We start from the raw sequence: 26,135 nt of genomic DNA, 5'->3' as shown, positions 1-26,135 counted from the left end.
AATATGGTACAAGGTGTGTGTGCAGTAACCTTCCCATACCAGCAATAGCATGAGGCCATGTTCACATGTATGAATTTTCATCCAACCCAGATCCACAGCAAAAATCCAAGGCTGAACCTCAGACTTCTGCATGTGACTAACCTGCCACATTGGGTCACCTTACCCAGGCCAGTAACTAGCACCCACGATGATATCAATGTCAAATGGTTCTCGTTTAACCACTTTCCCCTGTACGTATTAGGGCCTTAGTGACCAAACAGTTTTTTTCATCTTTGCCTTCCCTGAGCTATTGACCGTGGCATCTAAGGAGTTATAGCTCTGGGCAGGAGTCCGCTCTCTACTTCCCAGGAGACCCAGGCAGTGCCTGTGCTTAGGCCGATGTAAAAAGGGGGACATAATTCCGTCATCTGAATGAATAGCTGCAGCTTTTCGTGCATCAAATCCACAGCATGGTACAGTACCAGCAAAACGGATGAGAATCTCACATAGTAAAATAGTTTTTAAGGCTGAAAAATAAGTCCATCCAGTGATCCTGCAAGATGATCCAGAGGAAGACAAAACAAAAAAACAACCTGTGAGGTAGAAGCCAAAATTCCTTCCCGACTCCAATCGGAATAACTCCCTGGATAAACTGCCTTTCTCAGAAATCTAGTAACACAGTGGAAAAAGTGCGGCCTTTTAACCAATTTATGCTGCGGATCTCTCCTGTGGGTTTCATAGTTTGCAAAGAGAGGGTAAAATTTTCTGGCTTTTCTGCAGGAAAACTACATATAACTGGAAGTGCAGCAAAAACCACAGCCGATTTCTCTAGTGGATTCTCATTCACTTGTGAACCCAACCTTACACTAAATTCATAAACATAAAGGATGTCTGTCATGGAAGCCTGAACCCTGCCTCCTATTACCCTGGTCATGACCTCGAGTTCTAGTAAAACAACTGATGGTCTTAAATTGCGCCAGCTATAATACCCTTGTAATTGAACACACTTGCCTCTGCCATAGTCCTGGTCTACCAGATAATTATTGGAGACCTGTATCTGGTAGATGAGTACACTGCCAGCATCCATAGAAAAGACACCCGTGAACCAGGCTGGTTGATACAGCACTTTTATCACTTACTATACACTGCTTTCAGCCTCTCCGTAAAATATTCACACTGATAAAGTCAATTTCAGAATTTGCACTGTACAATCTTTATCATATGCAAATATACTCCTCTTGTGGTCCGGGAGAACTTGCCACCTTATCCCAGTGTTATCTAGCGGGAGAAAAAAGAAAACCGATTCGTCGTTAGGATTGAGCACACATATGGCATCATACATAAAGATGACACACAGCACTTCTACACTGTACCATATGACTGTCATGAGGACAGAGCACTGGACTGTTACTTCACTTCATTAGTATTTAGGATGCAGTCTTGAGCATTCAGGGAAGGGATTTTTTTTTTGTTTTTAATGTCTTTTTGCAGTTTTGCTTTTCTTTGAACCAGTGCAGTAAATCTGTGTGTTAATAAGGCAGACCAACCTGCTGCTAAAGTACTTTGTACAATTCATAATGACTTAGGCTACTTTCACACTAGCGTTCAGACGGATCCGCTCCGATAATGCAGACGTTTGCATCCGTTCAGAACGGATCCGTCTGCATTATAACTTAGAAAATTTTCTAAGTCTGAAAGTAGCCTGAGTGGATCCGTTCAGACTTTACATTGAAAGTCAATGGGGAACGGATCCGCTTGAAGATTGAGCCATATGGTGTCATCTTCAAGCGGATCCGTCCCCATTGACTTCCATTATAAGTCTGGACGGATCCGCTCGCCTCCGCACGGCCAGGCGGACACCCGAACACTGCAAGCAGCGTTCAGGTGTCCGCTCACTGAGCGGAGCGGAGGCTGAACGCTGGCAGGCGGATGCATTCTCAGTGGATCCGCCTCCACTGAGAATGCATTAGGGCCAGACGGATGCGTTCGGGGCCGCTCGTGAGCCCCTTCAAACGGAGCGCACGAATGGACACCCGAACGCTAGTGTGAAAGTAGCCTTACAGATAAAAGGACAGCTGCAGCGTACTTTCCAGGAGGAAGTCACAAGTGTGTGTGTGTGTGTGTCAAAATTTTACTGGCAATTGGATCTTTAAACCTTTAGTGACCAAAGAAGCAGTTTTTTACAGTGGTCAATGATGGGCCGTAGGCCAGGCGGCAATTTTTTTTTTTTTTACAGTGGCCTAGTCTAAGCACTGCCCTAACGGCCGGATCGTGGCATCTAACCACTTTAGAGGGTGGGAGCTCCCTCTGTCACGCATTGGCAGTCCCGCAAGTGAGATCAGCATGTCTTAGTCTGGCAGCCTGGGGACTAATGAAAGCCTCATGCCTGCCTGCAGTGTATGCCCATCAGGCTTTGCTTCTCTGGCAGTGCCTGTCAGTATAGCACTGACAGTGTATAGGCAGTACAGTGTATTATAGAAGACATAAAAGCACCTGTTCAAGTCCCCTTGTTGGACTAGTAAATGGTTAAAGGGAATCTGTCACCTGCTTTTACCATTTTTAAGCTGGCACCATCGCTATGTTGACTAAAGTACCTTATTTCCAGCAGTCTTCTTTTTACTTGATTTCGTTTTGTAGTTTTGATATAAAAGTGCTTTTTATGTTATGCTAATTAGGGTCCAAGGAGCCCAGAGGGGCGTTTTTTTTCCCTCTCCGGAGCCCAGTGACGCCCCCTGCAGTGCCCAGCCCGCCTTAATTTGAATTCCAAGAATGCCTCCTGATCATCAAATAACCTCCCACAGCCCGGCAAACTGTTCCGCCCCCTCCCCATGTCATAGTCTACCTTATAGAAATGGCCCGTCCTTCTTCCTGTCTGCGGCCAGAAAACTCGCGCAAGCGCAGTACTGCCAGCGGCCTGCGCGATCATCAAACTCCTGAGGGCAACAGCCTCAAAAGTCTCACTGGGCATGCGCCGAGCCCAGTGAAGTGACCTGAGCGCTGTTGCCCTCAGGACGTTGATGATCGCGCAGGCCGCTGGCAGTACTGCGCCTGCGCGAGTTTTCTGGCCGCAGACAGGAAGAAGGACGGGCCATTTCTATAAGGTAGACTATGATGTGGGGAGGGGGCGGAACCGTTTGCCGGGGCTGTGGGAGGTTATCTGATGATCAGGAGGCATTCTTGGAATTCAAATTAAGGCGGGCTGGGCACTGCAGGGGGGCGTCACTGGGCTCCGGAGAGGGAAAAAAAACGCCCCTCTGGGCTCCTTGGACCCTAATTAGCATAACATTAAAAGTGCTTTTATATCAAAACTACAAAACGAAATCAAGTAAAAAGAAGACTGCTGGAAATAAGGTACTTTAGTCAACATAGCGATGCTGCCAGCTTAAAATGGTAAAAGCAGGTGACAGATTCCCTTTAAAAAAAAAATCTTCAAGTAGAAAATGCACTTCCATTTAGCAAAAAAATAAAATCCCCTCCACATATTTGTTGTGGCCGTGTCCATCACGATCCACACTACATAATTATCATGTCATTTATCTTGCACAGTAAGCGCTGGGAAAAAAAAAAAAAACTGCTAGGCCCAAAACAGGCTGGTCACTAAAGGTTGTCCTCACCTGTCCTACTGATGGACTAGCCGCAGGAACGTACGACACCCCAGCTGTTTGGGAGTAACTCCAGAACTACACAGCTCCATCCATTGTGTAGTGGAGATACTGATTACTGCATCAGTATAAAAGGAATGGACAACCCCTTCAAGACTGTTGCATCAATCGAAAAGGAGTTATCACACATAAGAGCTTCTCACCGATCCACAGGATAAGTGATAAATATATGATTGAGGGTCCACTCACTAGGACTCCCACCGACCATGAAAATGGAGTCCAGGGGGGAATGGAGGAATGGTTGTGCATATGTGCCATTTATCTCATATCTTTATGTCAGAGAGAGATAGCTGATAGCCGTACTGTAAATAAATGATACGTTCTAACGGCCGGTTACTAAATGTAACTGTGGTATGTGCAACTCTAGGTGTTTATCTAGAAATGGTCATTTTTGCTGAATTAACACTTTGTATGCAGCAAGTGAATGAAGTAACTGCAATCGGACATAAAATCACTTACCTAAAGCTGCCTGAAACAGTCGGTATGTCTCGGGATTACGAATAGTTGATGCGACAAAAACGTCAAGTTTATTTCCAGCTTTTGTACAGTGAAAAAGCTTCTTTAATACTCTAGTAAACGAAGTTACAATCTCTGGATCATACACCACATCTAGAAATCGTAAAACATTGTTAGTATGGAAATACGTTTCCCCTTCCGACCTGTCTATGCATGACAAACTACAGCACATTGATTTCAATGGACCCGTGGCGTGCTTAAAGGGGTTGTCTCACTTCAGTAAGTGGGATTTATGTAGAGGAAATTATTGCAAGCCACTTACTAATGCATTGTTATTATCCATATTGCCTCTTTTGCTGGCTGGATTCATTTTTCTATCACATTATACACTGCTCGTTTCCATGGTTACAGACCACTCTGCAAACAATCAGTGGTGGTTGCGCTTGAAAATATAGGAAAAAGCACCAGCCTATGTGTGCTCCCACGGTCCCGGCCACCAGAGAGGCTGACGCTTTTTCCTATAGTGTACAAGCACGGCCACCACTGATAGAGTGCAGGGTGGTCTGTAACCATGGAAACGAGTAGTGTATAATGTGATGGAAAAATGAATCCAGACAGCAAAGGAAGCAATATGGATAATAACAGTACATTAGTAAGTGGCTTATATCAACTTCCTCTACATGATAAATGCCACTTACTGAAGTGAGACAACCCCTCTAAAGAGGTTGTCCAGGATTTATCGAGTGGGACCTTGGAAGAGAGCTAAACTTACCTCTCCCTGCCCTGTCTACACCGCTGTGTTACATGCTGCTTGGGGACGTGTTATCTCTGAGGCCAGTCATAGGCTGCAGTGTTGCATGTGGCCCCGTCTATGCAGGAAGTCTATACACAGGGACTGAAAGTCCAGTGATGGTCAGTTCGCCAGCGAACACATGCGGGCTGCCATCTTGACTCACCCGTCCGGCGATGCACAGGTAAGCCCTTACCTGTGCCGGTCTGAAATCAAATGCGGTCACCGGAAGCAGGCAGTTCTGAGAACAGCCCGATGAAGGCCCCCGGTGGCTGTTCTCGGAACTGCCTGCTCCCGGTGACCGCATTTGATTTCAGAGCGGCTCCCAGCACAGGCACAGGTAAGGGCCGGACGGGTGAGTCAAGATGGCAGCCCGCATGTGTTCGCTGGCGAACACTGCGAACTGACCATCACTGGTGAAGACAGCCGAAGGGCCTGAATGAAGCGGCTTGCGAAATGGTGTGAATTTCATTGAACGCATCCTGAGCCAATCCGTCATGCTCATGTGAAAGGGGCTTTACTCTGTTCCATCATTGGTACTCGAATACTAGAAAAGTCAGTTCAGACAGTGACACCTGACGAATCTGCAGACTGGTAGACTCCTGATATCAGGCACTGGGTTAAGGGTTCATTCACACATGCGTTCCGCATTTTGTGTACCGCACATTGCCGACACTAAGAGAATATGCCTATTGTCTGCTATTGCGGACAAGAATAGGACATGTTCTATTTTTTTCAGGATCGGAATTGCAGACCCGGAAGCGCGGGTCCACAATTCTGGATCGGGACCGCACATAGAAATGGATGGGTCCGCAATTCCGTTCCGCAAAATGCGGAATGGAATTGCGGATGTGTGAATGGAGCCTAAGGGAAACTGGATTTTAACCTGTCTGCAGTCATGTGCATGAGCCCTTAAACACCAGATCCACAATATATGGGCACTGGTGCGGAGCGGACGGATCACAGACCCATTCAAGTTGAATATATCTGCATCTGTCTATGCCAGCGACACACAGACGGTGCCTGTGCAATGGGGACTGCAATGCACGGAACAGGCGGCACACATTGTGCAAGAGCCCTAACCCTTTCATCCCCTGGAAGATAATTGGTGCCTGAAAACTGCTTAAAGCATAATGGTGTAAGACAGGCATGCTCAACTTGCGGCCCTTCAGCTGTTGTAAAACTACAACTCCCACCATGCCCTTCTGTAGGCTGATAGCTGTAGGCTGTCTGGGAATGATGGGAGTTGTAGTTTTGCAACAGCTGGAGGGCCGCAGGTTGAGCATGCCTGGTGTAAGAAATATCCACAGGATATGCCATAAATGTTTGACGGGTCCCAGAGGTAGGACCCAAATCTATTAGACATTTATGGCACACAATATAATGTGTATATACCATAAATGACTATGGTGGGAATAGCCCTTTAAAGGGGTTGTTCAGTCCCATGGAGCTGTTGGGAAGACCACCTCCCACCTCGCCCCCCCCTCCACCTCACGTGACCCGCAGCAGCGAGGGGCGTCTTCCCAAAAGATGTGGGTATGCATGTTTGTGGAGGAATAAGGAGAATGCTGACATTATACAGGTTGTAATTTCCTGGTACCTGATGCAATGACCACGTCCGCTTCCAGGTTCAGAAGTTGTTGTTCTGTAATGGATTCCCAGTCGAGTTCCATTACTGACATTACAGTCTTTGGGTTTTCCCCGGTAACTGAACGCTCTTCACTCAGCATAAAGCCATTGAGCTGAATGTTTTCTCTGAGCTGCTGAAGGACTTTCTGGTGACAGTCGGTGAATGTGTATTTCTTGGGAGAACAGCTCTTACATACGGCCAGTCCAGTCAGACCAATTCCACTCCCGAGCTCTAGAATTGTTCTCAAAACATAAAGAACAACGTTAAAAGGTCACCACTCAAAATGTACAATTCATCAGTCAACATTGTCTAAATGGGAATGTGTTCTGTATGAGCTGGAGACGGATATCTATCAGGTTAGCATTGTACTTCCTCCCTTCAGGAGGCACATTTCATCCTCAGGGGGTGTAGTGCTATGACCTTAGTGCATTTACAAGTGCAATGATAGGACATAAGACCGGGGAATGGACTGCAATTCTATATCTTCATGCACAAGGTACTATGAATGGTGGGAGATCCTATTCTTATACATGCAGGAGGGATTTATTACCTCATTACAATAATGATATGGTTGTAAGTGTGACATATATTGGGGGGTTTCACTATCACAGTACCTTCTGCATTGACCTTCAGTGTCGATATTTATGTATTGTATGTCTTTTTAATGAGACACAATAAAGATGGTATTTGTACTGCATGTGTGGTGTCTGTAGTTTGGCTGTTGGAACTCGAGACGGATACCTTGAGCAAAACGCTGGGTTACTAATTGGCGCAGTCATTTTGCTAGAATTAGTATTGGACAGCAACAGCATGAGCCGAGCACTGGAGTCCGCTCAACATGGAGCATGAGAGTCCTCATATTTATGAGCTTCCAGCTCTACCACCACTGACTGCCATAGGGAGATAGCAGTCCATCTGCGGTGTGGAGGGGAGCTCATGACTGAGGACTGCAGAGCTTGTGCAGTGGACTCGGTCATCTCTAGCACTTGACTGCTTTTAAAGGATTTACACAAAATGATAGGGTCAGTTCAAGTAAATGTCTCAGAAATGTGCAGTTTATGCTGCCTTCAGATAGGACAGCATGAACTGGTAACAGACTCTCTTTAGAAGAGGTTATCCGGGTAAGGATAATTGTTCTGCCCCAGCACAGGGAGATTCATTTCAGATCACATCTATTTCATTTCTAATTCATTCTGCTGCAATTCTCGTATTACTGTAGTTATTAGGCCCCTTTCACACGGGCGAGTTTTCCGCGCGGGGGCAATGCGTGAGTTGAACGCATTGCACCCGCACTAAATCAGGACCCATTCATTTCTATGGGGCTGTTCACATGAGCGGTGATTTTCACGCATCAATTGTGCGTTGCGTGAAAATTGCAGCAAGCTCTATATTGTGCGTTTTTCACGTAACGCAGGCCCCATAGAGGTGAATGTGGCTGCGTGAAAATCGCAAGCATCCGCAAGCAAGTGCGGATGCGGTGCGATTTTCACGCACGGTTGCTAGGTGACCTGATCATTATTATTTTCCCTTATAACATGGTTATAAGGGAAAATAATAGCATTCTGAATACAGAATGCATAGTACAATAGCGCTGGAGGGGTTAAAAAAAAAATTAATAATTTAACTCCCCTTAATCCACTTGCTCGCGCAGCCCGGCATCTCTTCTGTCTTCATCTTAGCTGTATGCAGGAAAAGGACTTGTGGTGACGTCACTCCGGTCATTACATGATCTTTTACCATTGTGATGGATCATGTGATGGACCATGTGATGACCGGAGTGACGTCACAACAGGTCCTTTTCCTGCACACAGCTAAGATGTAGACAGAAGAGATGCCGGACTGCGCGAGCAAGTGGATTAAGGGGAGTTAAATTTTATTTATTTTTTAACCCCTCCAGCGCTATTTTACTATGCATTCTGTATTCAGAATGTTATTATTTTCCCTTATAATCATGTTATAAGGGAAAATAATACAATCTACAGAACACCGATCCCTTCGGGTTTGGGTACCAAACATGCGCGATTTTTCTCACGCGAGTGCAAAACGCATTACAATGTTTTGCACTCACGCGTAAAAATCGCGCATGTTCCCGCAACGCACCCGGACCTTTTCCCGCAATGCCCGTGTGAAAGAGGCCTTAGTGTGGTAATAGCACCATCTAGCGGTGTTAAAAATGTACTACACTTTGTTTTTCTGTTAATAAAGATTATTGTATTGTGTGAGTGTCTACAGTCATCAAGGACACATCAGTAGAGCTGTCCTTCTGCATAACTTCTTCTTAACCAGCTCAGGACCGCCGTACGCAGGATTGCGTCCTGGCAGCGGCCCTGTTATTCCTCCTGGACGCGCCAGCGCGTCCTTTCGCGGGAGGCGAGATTTCCTGTGAACACGCGTTCACAGGAACCGTATATAAACGAGTACATCTACAGCCTGCCAACGGCGATAATTTTTTTAACCCCAAAAAGGTATATTAGACGCTGTTTTGATAACAGCGTCTAATATACCTGCTACCTGGTCCTCTGGTGGTCCCTTTTGCTTGGATCGACCACCAGAGGACACAGGCAGCTCTGTAAAGTAGCACCAAACACCACTACACTACACCCCCCTCCCTGTCACTTATTAACCCCCTGATCACCCCATATAGACTCCCTGCTCACCCCCCTGTCATTGATCACCCCCCTGTAAGGCTCCATTCAGACGTCCGTATGTGTTTTGCGGATCCATGGACCGCGGATCTGCACATTGCCAGAACTATATAGAAAATGCCTTTTCTTGTCCGCAATTGCGGACAAGAATAGGACATGTTCTATAGGCTCTACAAAAAACGCAGTGTTCGCCCAATCAGGCCTGATCTTGTGCACACACTTGCGTTCAGTCCGCCCCACTGCAGTGACAGAAATAATTTTTTTTCTGATCACTGCAAAAACACCGTAAAATCGTGCGGCGCTATAAATATCACTTTTGAGGGGCATGGCGAGTTCATAGAAGATTTTTTTTGTTTTTGTCACAAGTTAGCGGAAATTTATTTATTTTTTGTTTTTTCTTACAAAGTCTCATATTCCACTAACTTGTGACAAAAAATAAAATCTCACATGAACTCACCATACCCCTCACGGAATCCAAATGCATAAAATTTTTTAGACATTTATATTCCAGACTTCTTCTCACGCTTTAGGGCCCCTAAAATGCCAGGGCAGTATAAATAACCCACATGTGACCCCATTTTGGAAAGAAGACACCCCAAGGTATTCCGTGAGGGGCATGGCGAGTTCATGTAAAATTTTATTTTTTGTCACAAGTTAGTGGAATATGAGACTTTGTAAGAGAAAAAAAAAAAATAATAATTTTCCGCTAAAAATATTCTAGGAACTCGCCATGCCCCTCACAGAATACCTTGGGGTGTCTTCTTTCCAAAATGGGGTCACTTGTTGGGTATTTATACTGCCCTGGCATTTTAGGGGACCTAAAGCGTGAGAAGTAGTTTGGAATCCAAATGCGTAAAAAATGCCCTGTGAAATCGTAAAGATTCTCTTTGGAATTTTGGCCCCTTTGCGCACCTAGGCTGCAAAAAAGTGTCACACATGTGGTATCGCCGTACTCAGGAGAAGTAGGGAAATGTGTTTTGGGGTGTATTTTTACATATACCTATACTGTGTGTGAGAAATATCTCTGTAAATGACAACTTTTAAATTTTTTTAATACAAAGTTGTCAATTTACAGATATTCCTCTCACCCAGCATGGGTATATGTAAAAATACACCCCAAAACACATTGCCCTACTTCTCCTGAGTACGGCGATACCACATGTGTGACACTTTTTTGCAGCCTAGGTGCGTAAAGGGGCCGAAAGTCCAACAAGTACCTTTTAGGCTTTACAGGGTTGCTCAGAATTTAGCACCCCCCAAAATGCCAGAACAGTAAACACACCCCACAAATGACCCCATTTCGGAAAGTAGACACCCCAAGGTATTCGCTGAGGGGCATATTGAGTCCATGAAAGATTGAACTTTTTGTCGCAAGTTAGCGGAAAGGGAGACTGGGAAAAAAAAAAACAATTTCCGCTAATTTTTTTTTCTAGGAACTCGCCATGCCCCTCACGGAATACCTTGGGGTGTCTTCTTTCCAAAATGCGGTCACTTGTGGGGTATTTATACTGCCCTGGCATTTTAGATGACCTAAAGCGCGAGAAGTAATTTGGAATCCAAATGCGTAAAAAATGCCCTGTGAAATCCTAAGGCCTCTCTCACACGGGCGTTGCGGGAAAATGTGCGGGTGCATTGCGGGAACACCCGCGATTTTTCCGCGCGAGTGCAAAACATTGTAATGCGTTTTGCACTCGCGTGAGAAAAATCGCGCGTGTTTGGTACCCAAACCCGAACTTCTTCACAGAAGTTCGGGCTTGGGATCGGTGTTCTGTAAATAGTATTATTTTCCCTTATAACATGGTTATAAGGGAAAATAATAGCATTCTGAATACAGAATGCATCGTAAAACAGCACTAGAGGGGTTAAAAAAAAATAAAAAAAATCATTTAACTCACCTTAATCCACTTGCTCGCGTAGCCGGCATCTCCGTCTGTCTCTTTTACTGTATAGGACCTGTGGTGAGCATTAACTATAGTTCAAGGACCTGGGATGACGTCACTCTGGTCATCACATGGTACGTCACATGATCTTTTACCATGGTGAATCACCATGGTAAAAGATCATGTGACGTACCATGTGATGACCGGAGTGACGTCATCCCAGGTCCTTGAACTGTAATTAATGCTCACCACAGGTCCTTCAACAAAGAAGACACAAGGAGATGCCGGGCTACGCGAGCAAGTGGATTAAGGTGAGTTAAATGATTTTTTATTTTTTTTTAACCCCTCCAGTGCTATTTTACTTTGCATTCTGTATTCAGAATGCTATTATTTTCCCTTATAACCATGTTATAAGGGAAAATAATAATGATCGGGTCTCCATCCCGATCGTCTCCTAGCAACCGTGCGTGAAAATCGCACCGCATCCGCACTTGCTTGCGATTTTCACGCAGCCCCATTCACTTCTATGGGGCCTGCGTTGCGTGAAAAACGCAGAATATAGAACATGCTGCGATTTTCACGCAACGCATAAGTGATGCGTGAAAATCACCGCTCATGTGAACAGCCCCATAGAAATGAATGGGTCGGTATTCAGTGCGGGTGCAATGCGTTCACCTCCCGCATCGCATCCGCGCGGAATACTCGCTCGTGTGAAAGGGGCCTAAAGGTGCTCTTTAGAATTTGGGCCCCTTTGCGCACCTAGGCTGCAAAAAAGTGTCACACATGTGGTATCGCCGTACTCAGGAGAAGTTGGGCAATGTGTTTTGGTGTGTCTTTTTACATATACCCATGCTGGGTGAGAGAAATATCTCTCTAAATTGACAACTTTGTATAAAAAAAAAAAATGGGAAAAGTTGACTTTTACAGAGATATTTCTCTCACCCAGCATGGGTATATGTAAAAATACACCCCAAAACACATTGCCATACTTCTTCTGAGTACAGCGATACCACATGTGTGACACTTTTTTGCAGCCTAGGTGCCCAAAGGGGCCCAAATTCTAAAGAGCACCTTTAGGATTTCACAGGGCATTTTTTAGGCATTTGGATTCCAGACTTCTTCTCACGCTTTAGGTCCCCTAAAATGCCAGGGCAGTATAAATACCCCACAAGTGACCCCATTTTGGAAAGAAGACACCCCAAGGTATTTCGTGATGGGCATAGTGAGTTCATGGAAGTTTTTATTTTTTGTCACAAGTTAGTGGAATATGAGACTTTGTAAGAGAGAAAAAAAAATAAAAAAATAATAATTTTCAGCTAACTTGTGACAAAAAATAAAAACTTCTATGAACTCACTATGCCCATCAGCGAATACCTTAGGGTGTCTACTTTCAGAAATGGGGTCATTTGTGGGGTGTTTGTACTGTCTGGGCATTGTAGAACCTCAGGAAACATGACAGGTGCTCAGAAAGACAGAGATGCTTCAAAAAGCGGAAATTCACATTTTTGTACCATAGTTTGTAAACACTATAACTTTTGCGCAAACCAATAAATATACACGCTTATTGCATTTTTTTTTTTTTTTATCAAAGACATGTAGAACAATAAATTTAGAGAAAAATTTATATAGAAATGTAGTTTTATTTGAAAAATTTTACAACTGAAAGTGAAAAATGTCATTTTTTTAAAAAAATTTCGGTCAATTTCGATTAATAAAAAAAAAAGTAAAAATGTCAGCAGCAATGAAATACCACCAAATGAAAGCTCTATTAGTGAGAAGAAAATGAGGTAAAATTCATTTGGGTGGTAAGTTGTATGACCGAGCAATAAACGGTGAAAGTAGTGTAGGTCAGAAGTGTAAAAGGTGGTCTGGTCATTAAGGGGGTTTAAGCTAGGGGAGCTGAGGTGGTTAAACTCCACCATCCTTTTGCGAGCATATCTGGTGAGACATATACCTTTGTTTCATGGACATTGTATTATGCAGAGCTGTCCAGCTAGTTCTAATCAGTACTCAGGAAGTTGTTTGCTATTGTATTCTTATAGTTTTACCAATCTCCAATACTTCTGTTTTGCCAATAAACAAGTTAGACTACAAAGAACAGTCCTTGGAAGACAGGAATGGTTTATACTGAATGTCAGACTGCACACTGTGTGATCGTGTATGATGACCTATCCTCGGGAGTATTTGGCGAGTAACAATGCTGCAGTATGCAGTGGGCATTTTATAATAAACTTTTCTTACCGACTGTTGAAGACATAATTATTTAGAATTGCCCATTCAGCTAAGAAAAGAGCAGCTTCCCATGTCACTAGGCCTGTGGTTCCTGTAGAGATTATGGCAACGTTTTCAGACAATGTAATGAGGTCCCCTGTAGGCTGCAAAAGAAATGCTGCCACTGTATTACATTGGAAAGTGTTCTTCTAACTGTGGCAAATGCTAAAAACTAAACAAAAGGGCCCCAAACTGCAAATAAAATGGCCACAATGCGCCCAGAAATGACGGGATGCAATCTGCAGTCAGCAAATTCTTTTTTTTTATTTTTCATTCTGGAGCCATAGTTGTATTTATTTCGAAGTCTGGACAGTGCATTGTATATGTTAACATTTCAGTAACTAAATTCAAAATTCATAATCTGAAGATCGCTTTCCTTTTCGTCATCAGCACAATGTAGAAAGCCTGATTAATTAGACTGCATTGCAGCCGCATCATTAGGTTATAAAGCAACCAAGCAGTGACTGGTTTTTTTAAATCCCTATTGAGCTATGTATCTCCTGTATAAGGAATGCTAACTAAATTCAGAATAAGGGCTCATGCACACCAACATATATTTTTCCATTTCCGTGCCTTTTTTTTTTTTACAGACACAGATATGGCTGCTAGATTAACACACGAGGAGAGGACAGAGATTGTGCTGATCTCCAGGGAGTGTAGTACCCAGGTCATTGCACACCCATTCGCCATGGCACAGTTGATAAATTGCAGAACCTGAAATTTGGCAAGCAATTTTGCCAACTGTGCCATGGCGGTTGGGTGATCTGTCAGGGAGCAGGAGTAAAGGTACGTGACATTTAAGTGCAGATTTGGACTTCTCATCAAATTCTCTATCCAATGCACATGTCACATGCACCCCTTCGCATTAGAAAATATTGACTTGGTTCCAACATGGCGCTCTCAAAATGGTCACGGTGTAGGACAACGCCTCTCACAGAATTACCCCTTTCCTGTTAGCAACATCCCCTTTACAGGATGGCGTTCCCAGCCACCCATATCTATTTATTCAGGTATCTCCATACATTTGGACCATCCTGTATATTAGATAATTATACTTCTGTAAAATAATTGTTTGCTGATGTATATCGGCTTGTGGAAGGACACTCTTGTCATCCACTGGGTCAACAGGCCTCTATGGACACACTGGTTGTATGCACTGGGAATTTTATACGTGCATTGCAAACACATGTGAACACAAAACCCCATTTAGGATTTATAAAACAGATTTTCAGTTGCAGACATGTCAATGAATCTGCCTCATGTGAACATACTCTTGGGCCTTATAAACTTACTATGGAGCAGTAGGCCCTCCATGTGCTGTCATATTACAGAGATATTTTCCTTAAAGGGGTTCTCCCATGATTAATGTAAAAAATGAAAATCAGACATCATACAGTACATGACAATGTCTTTCTAACACAGCCAGAACCAGCCCTGTACCTCACATGGATCCAGAGATCTCCCCATTCATTGTTCTGCTAGATTTATATCAAGCTGACAGCTCAGGGGGAGTGTCTTTTCTGCTGCAGCTAAGGGGGGTGTGTCCATGCTCTCCCTATCACAGCTCAGGGGGCGTGTCCATGCTCTCCCTATCACAGCTCAGGAGGCAGTTGAAGGATGAAACTGAGCATGTGCGGCCTTCTCAGTGAGAAGGACATAAAAATAGGGGAAAAAAATCAAACAGCAAATGGCGCTATACAGATACATTTTATTGAATAACTTGGTGGGTATGCTAAATTTTTAATGCCATGCAATTACAAAAGTATTCAGATCCAGGTGCTGGTTTGAAAACTGTAGAATATTTTTCGTGGGACAACCCCTTTAATACAGAATCTGATAGAACAGGTAAGATTATTTTTCTGTTGGACTCAGGACCACTCAGGCTGACCCTACACTGTATGGATGACGCTGTGCGCCATCTTTCAGAGGTATCCATGTAACTTATAGACCCAGATGTAACAGAGTCTATAAATGTAATGTGAACAGAGCCTTATGGGCACAAAACTCAATAATTAATACTGCATTAAAATTAAGACTGTTCTCTTTCAACACATAAAGACATGGGAAGGAAGCTTAGTTCTAGTCTAACCGTTATTCCGATTAGTGAACACGACAACGCTTACCAAACAGTAACTTTTGTAGCAGACTGCAGTGTCTTCTGAATTTAAGATTTCAGCCAGTGCACTGTATAAATCATCGAGCGGTTCTGCTCCAGTACGCTCATGCTGCAGAGAACAGGGTGAGAGTTACTGCCTTAATATCTGTCTTCACCATGCAGCCTCATATACAATAGAATTGTACTAGTGTTATTCATAGACGATCTATAGAAAATAGCAAAACAGTAAGGGGAAGCCATCATCAGCTGTCTGCATAGACACGTAGCTGTGGTCCTCCGGATTAAAGTGCTGTTATTCTTTTCTAGATCCGACGCTCCGTTCCCAAGTTATGATACATTTTTCTTACTATACAAATTAGGCATTTCGTGCAACGAGGGCATCACCATTGCTCTTGTTGCACCCATGCCTAGTTCCTTTCTGTGGCCAGCCCCCCCCTCACTGCTTTACCACCGCCTGACCCTGTCAATCAAAGCAGCCAGGAAAGGGCTTCTCCCAAACTCGGTACCACTCTGTAATAGAGGCTCTCTTGAGTTATAGAGTTAGACTACACTACAGCCTGTCAATCACATGGAGTGCTCTGATCATTAAAGGGGTATTCTGGTAAAGTAACTTAATTTACAAAACTACAATCCCCACAATCCCTAGCTTTCCTGCTGTTTACTGATTGGCTGCCTGATATACAGTCCGGTCACGCCCCTTCTACTCAGTAATCACCAGCACAATTAGGCTCCATTCACATGTCCATAACGTGTTTTGCGGATCCACGGATCCGCAAAACACGGACAGCAGCGATGTGCGTTCCGCATTTTGCGCACTGCACATTGCTGGCACTAATAGAATATGCCTATTCTTGTCCGCAATTGCGGACAAGAATAAGACATGTTCTATTTTTTTCGGGAAAGGAAATGCGGACCCGGAAGTGCGGGTCCGCATTTCTGGAGCCGGGCAGCACGCCGTGCGGCCCCATAGAAATGAATGGGTACGCAATTCCGTTCCGCAAAATGTGGAACAAAATTGCGGACGTGTGAATGGACCCTTATACTCCCTTTGTTTCACAAGACATTTAGCTAGAGAGCTGATAGCAACACACTGAGCATGCTCGACCTGACAAAGGGTCAGAACTCCAGGTCGATGTCATAGTAATTTATAAGGAAACGCAGGGGAGGAAAACTACTTTTATAACTAGTGAACGGTAAATATGTGAAATTTACATTATATTAAGTAATTATTGGAGAAGAATTAGTCTAAAACATAACTTATATTTATGTTAACCGGAATACCCCTTTAATATATCAGACTTCAACATTTTCTTGTGCTGTTTTGGCAACTATTAGTATGGACTTGTAGATGTAAAATGCTGCCTGTTCCGCTTTAAAGGGTATCTGTCAGCAGATTTATACCCATGAACCTGTTACATGTGCCTGGCAGCTGAAGGCATCTGTGTGGGTCCCATGTTCATATGTGCCCGCATTGCTGAGAAAAATGAAGTTTTATCATATGCAAATGGGCTTATAACAGCAACGGGGACGTTTACTCCTAGAGGCTCGGCTCTGTCTGCTGCACTGTGATTGACAGGACCAGGCAGTGAAAACATCAAACTGCAGAGGGAGCAGAGCCTCTAGGTGTAACGGCAACGCCCCCGTTGCTCTTATAGGCTCATTTGCATATATTAAAACACAATTTTTCTCAGCAATACGGCACATATGAAGATGGGACCAACAAAGATGTCTTCAGCTTTCAACCTGTAACAGGTCAGCCAGTATCATAGGTACAGATCTGGGGACAGGAGTTGCCCCTTTTATACAGAAGGGAACCCTGCTGACTCCTTAAAGGGAGTCTGTCGCCTCCATATGGCCATATACAGCACTTACATGGCTCTGTAGCACACCTATACAGGATTCTAATGGTACCTTTGTTATTTTCTTTAGACATCCAGAAGCAGGAAAAACGACGTTTATTTCATATGCAAATGAGCACCCGCAAGTGCCCAGGGGTGGCGTTCCGTGTGTAGGTGCCCAGGCTGCCCTGCCCTTTTAACCGTTACTCCTCCCCCAGTCTCTTCCTTTGCCCGCACTGCTTCGCCGGGCCGGGGCATGCACACTGCAATGTCTATTTTGGGTACGGCATCAATTCAACTAGTGCGCATGCGCCAGCCGGCGAAGCAGTGCGCAGGCGCGGGATCTCGGCCAGACCTAGGGATGATACAAGGGAATAGGAGGGCGGGCAAAGGAAGAGGCTGGGGGAGGAGTAACGGTTGAAAGGCAAAGCAGCCTGGGCACCTACACACGGAACGCCGCCCCTGGGCACTTGCGAGTGATCATTTGCATATGAAATAAACGTCGTTTTTCCTGCTTCTGGATGTCTAAAGAAAATAACAAAGGTACCATTAGAATCCTGTATAGGTGTGCTACAGCGCCATGTAAGTGCTGTATATGGCCATATGGAGGTGACAGAATCCCTTTAAGGGTTTCTTTTTCTGTTATATACAAGTAGAGTCCTATGAGCCAATAGATTTAAAAAAATTGTATCGAGTGAAGATCATGTTCCCCTGGATTACTGACTGATGTACATAGTTAATTGTTTTATATTGCAGTAAGAAATTTAGTGAAATACATAAAAATAAAAAATCCAGGGGACACGATGTTCACTTGATCCACAAGATCTATCGCTCTTCTGTGTGACGGACCACCTTTTTGATTAGCTCAGACAAGAAGAGTCTTCGGTACTGTAATGATGGTGGGCACTTCTGACACACTGGATGATTCACGGTCTAGAAAGAGAAAAACACTCATTAGGAACCACGTACCCCACAGTATAGCTAACAAAGCTCTGCTATCTGGCACACTACGGGGTCATTTATGATGTGGTGTACTTTTGATGCAGATTTGGTCACAAGGGGGATTTGCGGCCAAATCTGCGACTTTTCCCTGCTCACGCCACTTTTCTGAGGTGGCAGAAAAAGGGGACGGGCCAGCTCGCTTGTCTCATTTATCATTTTCCACTCCTGTTTTTGGCATAGAAAATGACTCAAATCTATGTCAGCAAGGGAGCTGGCGTAGACCATGGCCAACGCCTATGTAGAGGTCGGCGCCTCTCCATAACTTAAGCACCAGCAGAAATGGACTAAGATCGGGCGTCTAAATCGCCGCTCTTAGTAAATGTCATCTACAGCTGTGGTCTCCAACCTGTCACAAAACTACTCCCACAATGATCTGACAACCCTATGGGTGGCAGTAGCTTGTTCTTAAAGGGGTTGTCGCTTCCAATAAGAAAAGGTTATGTGGAGGAACAGCTACTAAGGCACTTTTTTAAATTCAAACATTACACTGCATTGAAAGACATTTTGTAAGTCATGGGAATAAAGTCCTCCTTCCAGCTTCATCCTGCTCATCCATTGTAGACTTCCAAAGGGTTCCATCTGCGGAGAAGTGCTGCAGGGCAGATACTCCCAGTCCCATGTCCATTAGAAATAATTCCAGTTTTTAATCAATGTAGATAAAAATGCTTTCTACATGGATACACAGGGAGAGCCTCTGAAAGATCTCCACCTGACGCCAAATGCCAATGTCTCCCATCCTAGCTTAGGAAAGCTCTAGTGCCCCTATTGCTGTTCGGGGGAAGGTAATAACTTCATATGAAGTCTTCCTGTTCAGCTGTATACCGTAAATGCAGCTGAACAGGAAGAATCAGGAAAACATCCAGTCAGGACCTGAGCAGAAGAGCCGCATCCAGTCCCATCAGTCACAAGAGACTGCGGAATCGGCTGTGCCACGGAGGGGGAAGTACTGAGCAGACCATCTTCTCCACAGATTAGACATGGGAGGATTTTCAGCAAATCCTGGAGAACCCTATTAAATAGCTAGAAATGTTCTCTTCTCCTTTGTGCTACAGTAACATCAGATCCCCTTATTGATGGGGGAACAATGAGAACGGATCTTAGAAACACAGTCTAAGTCCAGTCTCAAACCAGTGTACAGTGGTTCCTCAAGATACAATATTAATCGGTTCCAGGACGACCATTGCATGTTGAAACCATTGTAAAGCCTCATGCACACGTCCGTGGAACACGGATCGTGTGATACCGGCCTGGATTTCTTCAGGGTGCAGGAGCGCACGGCGTCATTGGTTGCTATGACGCCGTGCGATTCCTGCTGCTGCCGTAGTACAGTACAGCATCATTGGTTGCTATGACGGATGAAAAAACTATTTCCCAAACTCGGGTTTTACAGTAAAAATGAATTTATGAAGTTATTACCTGAAGTCTCGCGAGACTTCGAGAAGCAATAACTTCGGCTCATCGGAGCCAATTCCTTCCAATACTGTTCGGAGCTCCTGCTCTGTATAGTATTGGAACTACGTTTTATGCAAATCGACTTTGGATGTTTCATCCGAAGTGGATTCGCTCGTCCCTAGTCATCAGATATACAGTTTCATCAGGAGTGGAGCACAGCTAGCGCTGTACGCAGACTCTGCACTCGCTCACCATGCAGTTGTAGTCTACACCATGTCTGAGGTACGTTATTACCTTTTCCAAAATAATGAGAGCAAATGATGGCTGCAGGGTCAACTGATGGTCCAATTCCTGGAGAAGAGAAGCACAAAGTAATAGCAAATACATCTACAAACTACACAGACTATGCCTTCTCTATGGGGTAAACGAGGGACGCGGGGGGCTTCCCAATAACGGGTTTTTAGGCAGGTGAGTTCCAATATGATACGGCTGTGCTACTGGATCAGACACGTTTGGTCTGAGATAGTGGATTTTCTCACCTGTTGTACAAAGTCTGACATATTTACTGGACCGGTAACTCCAGGATCATTTTAAGGAATCCATCTTGAAGGATAAACCATCAATGTCAAATCCCCCTCCACCTTTATTACATTTCAACAAAGACTATATGGCCAATAATTACGTTACTGATCAGATAAGGCAATCGGACCAAGTCTCACCTTCCATGGTAAGGATCCAATACGTCTACAGCACAGAAAGTCTCGCTGGAATGTATCGCACAAAGTAGCTTGAGCAGTGGACATAGCGTGATGATGCAGAGCCATCTGTGCAGAATTAAATGTCATTATCACAATTGTTTTTCCACGTTCTACATACAGCAATCCACATTTTTCTCAGTCCCACTTGTCCACGAAACAGACAAGAATAGGATATGCTCTATAATTTGCGAGACGGACATACAGATGCGGACAGCACACATACAGATGCAGACCCATAGAAATGAATGGGATACAACATGGGACCATACTTTGCAGGCTATTAACACCTTTTGAGGCATTTTTATTATTGCCTTCTACTCATTTTGGGCTAAAAATCATTTTTTCAATTGGATTCGATTTCAACATCTTCTACAGCTTTCAGTTTCAGTGCACTTGCAGACCAGCAAGCTCTCTCTTCACACTGAATCCGCCAGAGATCTGTAACCCTTATCTCTCAACTCCTGACAGCTCATAACCACTCATTAGAACTAAACTCTTTATCAGTTTGATAAGAACTTTGCTTAAATGAGCATTTATGAGCTGTCAGGAGTTCAGAGAGAAGGACTTCAGGTCCAGCTGACAGCAGCTTTCTAACAGATTCAGTGTGAAGCAGAGAGGTCGCTGGTCTGCAACTGCACGAAAGCTGTAGAAGAAAAACATTTTTTTTAATAAAGGTCGACTGAAAAATTGTTTTCCTAGCCCAAAAATGAGTAACTCATTGGAGCAGCAGCTTGTGGTCCCGCTCAGCGCTTACTGGAAGCATCTGATAACTTATTTTTCTTAAGCTTCATTCACACAGCTGTAATATGGGCATCTGTACTACAGGTGCAAATCCCAGCCAGACCATGGGTCCTATGATCCGAGCTTACATCATGGATCACTATGATACTGTGACAGTTTGGTTCCGCTGGGATTTGTAGCTAGACTCTAAGATGTGCCATCTGAATGAGGTCTTAGGGGATCTTTTAAATGAGGCTCTGTTCCCATCTGTGTTGTCCATCATAGGACACATCCCAATGACGCCAATGGACCTCATGGATGTATAATGGGGTCTGTTGGGGTCCTTTCCCATCCCTTTCCATCATGGGATGCGGAGCAAGACGGATCCGTCATGACTTATCGGATCCATTTAACTCTGACACTATCTGTTAAATGTCACTGCGCTCATCACATGGTCTATCACCATGGTGATGGACCATGTGATGAGCGCAGTGACGTCATCAAAGGTCCTTTAGCCAGGTCCTGAAGAAAGTAGAAAGAAGAGGAGATCCACTACGCGACCAAGTGGATGGGGTGAGTTAAATTTGTTTATTATTTTTAACCCGACAATGGACATTTTACTAAGCATTCTGTATTAAGAGTGCTATTATTTTCCCTGTTATAAGGGAAAATAATAAAGATCGGGTCCCCATCCTGATCGTCTCCTTAGCAACCATGCGTGAAAATCGCACCGCATCCGCACTTGCTTGTGGATGCTATGTGATTTTCACGCAGCCCCATTCACTTCTATGGGGCCTGCGTTGCGTGAAAAACGCACAATATAGAGCATGCTGCGATTTTCATGCAACGCACAAGTGATGTGTGAAAATCGCCGCTCATCTGAACAGCCCCATAGAAATGAATGAGTCGGTATTCAGTGCGGGTGCAATGCGTTCACCTCACGCATTGCACCCGTGCGGAATTCTCGCCCGTGTGATAGGGGCCTAACAGTATCAGTAAAGTGTATGGGATTACACAAATCTCTTATTTTCTTCTGTGTAGACATTGACCTGCCATGCAGATCTCCGAATCCACGGCATGTCAGTTATGTTTGAGCTTTTAACTGCAGATTTCATCCTTTTAAGTGGAAGGATAAGATCTGCGGCAAAAGGCATCAAATCCGCACAAAAAACACAATTAGAAATTGCAGATTTTGATGCATATACCCTGCAGAAACGCACATAAATCGGCACGGAAATTTATACGGATCTTATGTGCGATCACGCACATCATGTGTAGTATTGATCGCGAATATTCTAATTGCAAATTTTTATTGCGAATATTGCCACTTTGAGAATTCGCGAATATCCAGAATATAGTGCTATATCTTCGTAATCGCGAATATTCTAGATATTTTTCATCAGTACCCATGATCCCTCACTGCTTCTTGCTTGTGGGCCAATGAGGAGGCTGCAATATCTTTGACTTTAGGAGAAATGTTGATCGCTAATTTTTATCACAGATTTTCCGATTGCTGATTTTCGCAATCAAAAAAATTATGACTGGAGATCACGAATTCTCGAATATATGATGAATATTCGCAAAATATTGCAAATTCGAATATTGCCCCTGCCACTCATCACTGATCATGTGCAGGAGGCCTAGGGGTGCCTTCACACATAGCAGAAAATTCTGGCAGAAAGTCCGCAACATCAAGACTTCCACCATGTTATCCTATAGCAAACTGGTTCTTCAGTGAAAAAAGCGGAGGAAAAATCTGCAATAAAATCTGTGTGAATTTTGTTGCAGATTTTTCTGCAATGTTTTCAGCGGCAGAATCAGTTTGCCATTCAATTGAATGGAGAGATTCTCATACAGGAAGTCTGCACCGTAATTCACACCAAAACACCCGCCACAACCTGCAGATTTTCTGGCAGACTTTTCCACAGTCTAAGGCCTCTTTCACATGGGCGTTGCGGGAAAAGGTGCGGGTGCGTTGCGGGAACATGCACGATTTTTCTGCGCGAGTGCAAAACATTGTAATGCGTTTTGCACGCGCGTTAGAAAAATCAGCATATTTGGTACCCAAACCCGAACTTGGGATCGGTGTTCTGCAGATTGTATTATTTTCCCTTATAACATGGTTATAAGGGAAAATAATAGCATTCTGAATACAGAATGCATAGTACAATAGGGCTGGAGGGGTTAAAAAAAATATTAAATAATTTAACTCCCCTTAATCCACTTGATCGCGCAGCCGGCATCTCTTCTGTCTTCTTATTTGCTGTGTGCAGGAAAAGGACCTGTGGTGACGTCACTCCGGTCATCACATGGTCCGTCACATGATCTTTTACCATGGTGATGGATCATGTGATGACCGGAGTGACGTCACCACAGGTCCTTTTCCTGCACACAGCAAAGAAGAAGACAGAAGAGAAGCCGGGCTGCACGATCAAGTGGATTAAGGTGAGTTAAATTATTATTATTATTTTTTTAACCCCTCCAGCGCTATTTTACTATGCATTCTGTATTCAGAATGCTATTATTTTCCCTTATAACCATGTTATAAGGGGAAATAATAATGATCGGGTCCCCATCCCGATCGTCACCTAGCAACCGTGCGTGAAAATCACACCGCATCCGCACTTGCCTGCAGATGCTTGCGATTTTCACGCAGCCCCATTCACTTCTATGGGGCCTGCGCTGCATGAAAAACGCAGAATATAGAACATGCTGCGATTTTCACGGAACGCACAAGCAATGCGTGAAAATCACCGCTCGTGTGCACAGCCCCATTGAAGTGAATGGGTCCGGATTCAGTGCGGGTGCAATGCATTCACGTCACGCATCGCATCCGCGCGGAAAACTTGCTCGTGTGAAAGGGGCCTAAGGGTTACATAGCATCATAAATCAATATAATGCTATGCAAACTCGGCAGTGCTGGAAGGTCAGGACGGTAGCTGCCACATTTACTCATGCTGTGAGTCTGGAGCGTGACACTCGCTCGTCTGCAAAGGGTCTAAAGGTACAGGGACTCCTAAATCAGATTTTGTCACGGATTTCACCCTCTGCTTTGTAAAGTGTCAAATCCATGGGGGAGATCTGCAGCATAAATTAGATTAATTTTTTAAAATCATATCCACTTTGATGGTACTGCAAGCAAATCTAAGGGTACTTTCACACTAGTGTTAAAGTTTTCCGGTATTGAGTTCCGTCACAGGGGCTTAATACCGGAAAAAACGCATTCCGTTCAGTATGCATCAAGACGTCTTCAGTTCCGTCGCTTTTACGGTATTTGGCCAGAGAAAATACTGCAGCATGCTGTGGTATTTTCTCCGGCCAGAATTCCAGGACACTTGCCGGAATGCCAGATCCGGCATTAATTTCCATTCAAATGTATTAATGCCGAATCCGGTACCAAGTGTTCCGGAAATTACCGCATCGTCGGATCCAGTTTTCCGGTCTGCGCATGCGCAAAACTTTAAAAATGTGAAGAAAAAAAATACATACCGGATCCGTTTTTCCAGATGACACCGGAAAGACAGATCCAGTATTTCAATGCATTTGTCAGATGGATCCGCATCCAGAAACAAATGATCTACGTTTGCATGCGGATTTCCGGATCCGGCAGGCAGTTTCGGCAACAGAACTGCCTGCCAGATTCTTCTAACGCTAGTGTGAAAGTACCCTAAGGCTACATGCACACGAACGTTGTTTGTTTCCGTGTCCGTTCCGGTTTTTTTTTGCGGATAGGATGCGGACCCATTCATTTCAATGGGTCTGCAAAAATTGCGGACAGCACACCGTGTGTTTTCTGCATCAGTATGTCCGTTCCCCCGCAATAAAAAAAATAGTGCATGTTAGGGATCGACCGATTATCGGTTTTACCGATATTATCGGCCGATATTCAGGATTTTGACCGTTATCGGTACCGGCATCTATTGTGTACCCCCTACCCCAGTATTAAAAACATTGGTGGCGCAGTGCGCCCCCCCACCCAAGCCCCCCCAGTATTAATCATTAGTGGCAGTGGCCACAGGGCCCCCCTCCTTCGATCGGAGCCCCAGCAGTGTAAGCCTGGGGCTCCGATCGGTTACCATGGCAGCCAGGACGCTACTAAAGCCGGGACAGTGTGAGGTCCTATTCACCCTGATAGAGCTCTATCCGGGTGAATAGGACAAGGGTTCTAGTCCCTAAGGGGGCTAAAAGTTAGAAGAAAAAAGTAAAAAAAAATAAACACCAAAATATTAAGTATAAATGAAAAAGAACTACACGTTAACAATAAACATATTCATTTTCAGCAGATTTGTGTAGGAATTTTTATTTTTTATGAAAATTCACAGAATATCGGTATAAATTATCGGCTATCGGCCTGAAAGTTCACAAATTATCGGTGTCGGCCCTAAAAAATCAATATCGGTCGATCCCTAGTGCATGTCCTTTTTTCTAGTTTGCGGACAAGGATAGGCATTATTACAATGGATCCGCAAAAAAAACGGATGCCATACGGAACGTCATCCTTTTTTTTGCGAACCGTAAAACACATGCTGTCGTGTGCATGTAGCCTAAGCAGACATTCACAGCGTATCCACCAGGTGTGAAGGTGCTATCTGTTCTATGGGTCCGAAAGTAAAGTGAGCTCTCCACTGACACAGTGCGGGAGATGTATCACACTGGTGGAAAGGAGAACTGGCTTAGTTGCCCATAGCAACCAATCAGATTCCACCTTTCATTTTTCACAGCTCCTTTGGAAAATGAAGGCTGGAATCAGATTGGTTGCTCTGGGCAACTAACCCGGATTTCCTTTACACCAGTGTAATCTCCCCCGATATGTTTGCCGGCAGCTCCGAGCAGAGGCTTCAGCACACATTACATTACAGTGTCTGTGAGGAGCTGCATGAAGCAGAGAGCAGCCGCTGTCATCTCAACCCCTGTCCACACACAGCCCTACCTTACAGCCGCAGCACAGGAGCACGGGCTACACGTTACTCTCGAGAAGGAAAGGACCTTTGCTGAC

The 26,135-nt window shown here is 44.3% G+C and overlaps 1 protein-coding gene across 3 annotated transcripts; it reads right to left on the bottom strand.

The window, feature by feature from the left end:
- Positions 1-1,092: 1,092 nt before the first annotated feature.
- On the bottom strand, positions 1,093-26,135 carry EEF2KMT (eukaryotic elongation factor 2 lysine methyltransferase). Of its 3 annotated transcripts, XM_040439906.1 has the most exons (9): positions 26,070-26,135; positions 20,381-20,485; positions 19,956-20,012; positions 18,120-18,200; positions 15,437-15,538; positions 13,284-13,417; positions 6,488-6,759; positions 4,101-4,250; positions 1,093-1,257 (listed from the first exon to the last, which is right to left on the bottom strand). In XM_040439906.1, the coding sequence occupies exons 2-9, from the start codon at positions 20,483-20,485 to the stop codon at positions 1,151-1,153; spliced, it is 1,008 nt and encodes a 335-aa protein (XP_040295840.1). In that variant the 5' UTR covers positions 26,070-26,135; the 3' UTR covers positions 1,093-1,150. The 3 variants fall into 3 exon arrangements, with proteins under 3 accessions (XP_040295840.1, XP_040295843.1, XP_040295842.1); XM_040439909.1 differs by lacking the exon at positions 18,120-18,200; XM_040439908.1 differs by lacking the exon at positions 19,956-20,012.

This window comes from Bufo bufo, chromosome 7, assembly GCF_905171765.1.
Source record: "Bufo bufo chromosome 7, aBufBuf1.1, whole genome shotgun sequence".
In the NCBI taxonomy this organism is placed as follows: domain Eukaryota; kingdom Metazoa; phylum Chordata; class Amphibia; order Anura; family Bufonidae; genus Bufo; species Bufo bufo.
This window is presented reverse-complemented; position numbering and strand designations above follow the sequence as displayed.

Coding starts and splice junctions, on each gene's coding strand:
- EEF2KMT (XM_040439906.1), bottom strand. CDS start 20,485: ATGGCTCTGCATCATCACGCTATGTCCACTGCTCAAGCTACTTTGTGC. Junction 20,013..20,380: donor TTGGATCCTTACCATGGAAG/GTGAGACTTGGT, acceptor TCTCTTCTCCAG/GAATTGGACCATCAGTTGAC. Junction 6,760..13,283: donor AATTATGTCTTCAACAGTCG/GTAAGAAAAGTT, acceptor TTATGTTTTGAG/AACAATTCTAGAGCTCGGGA.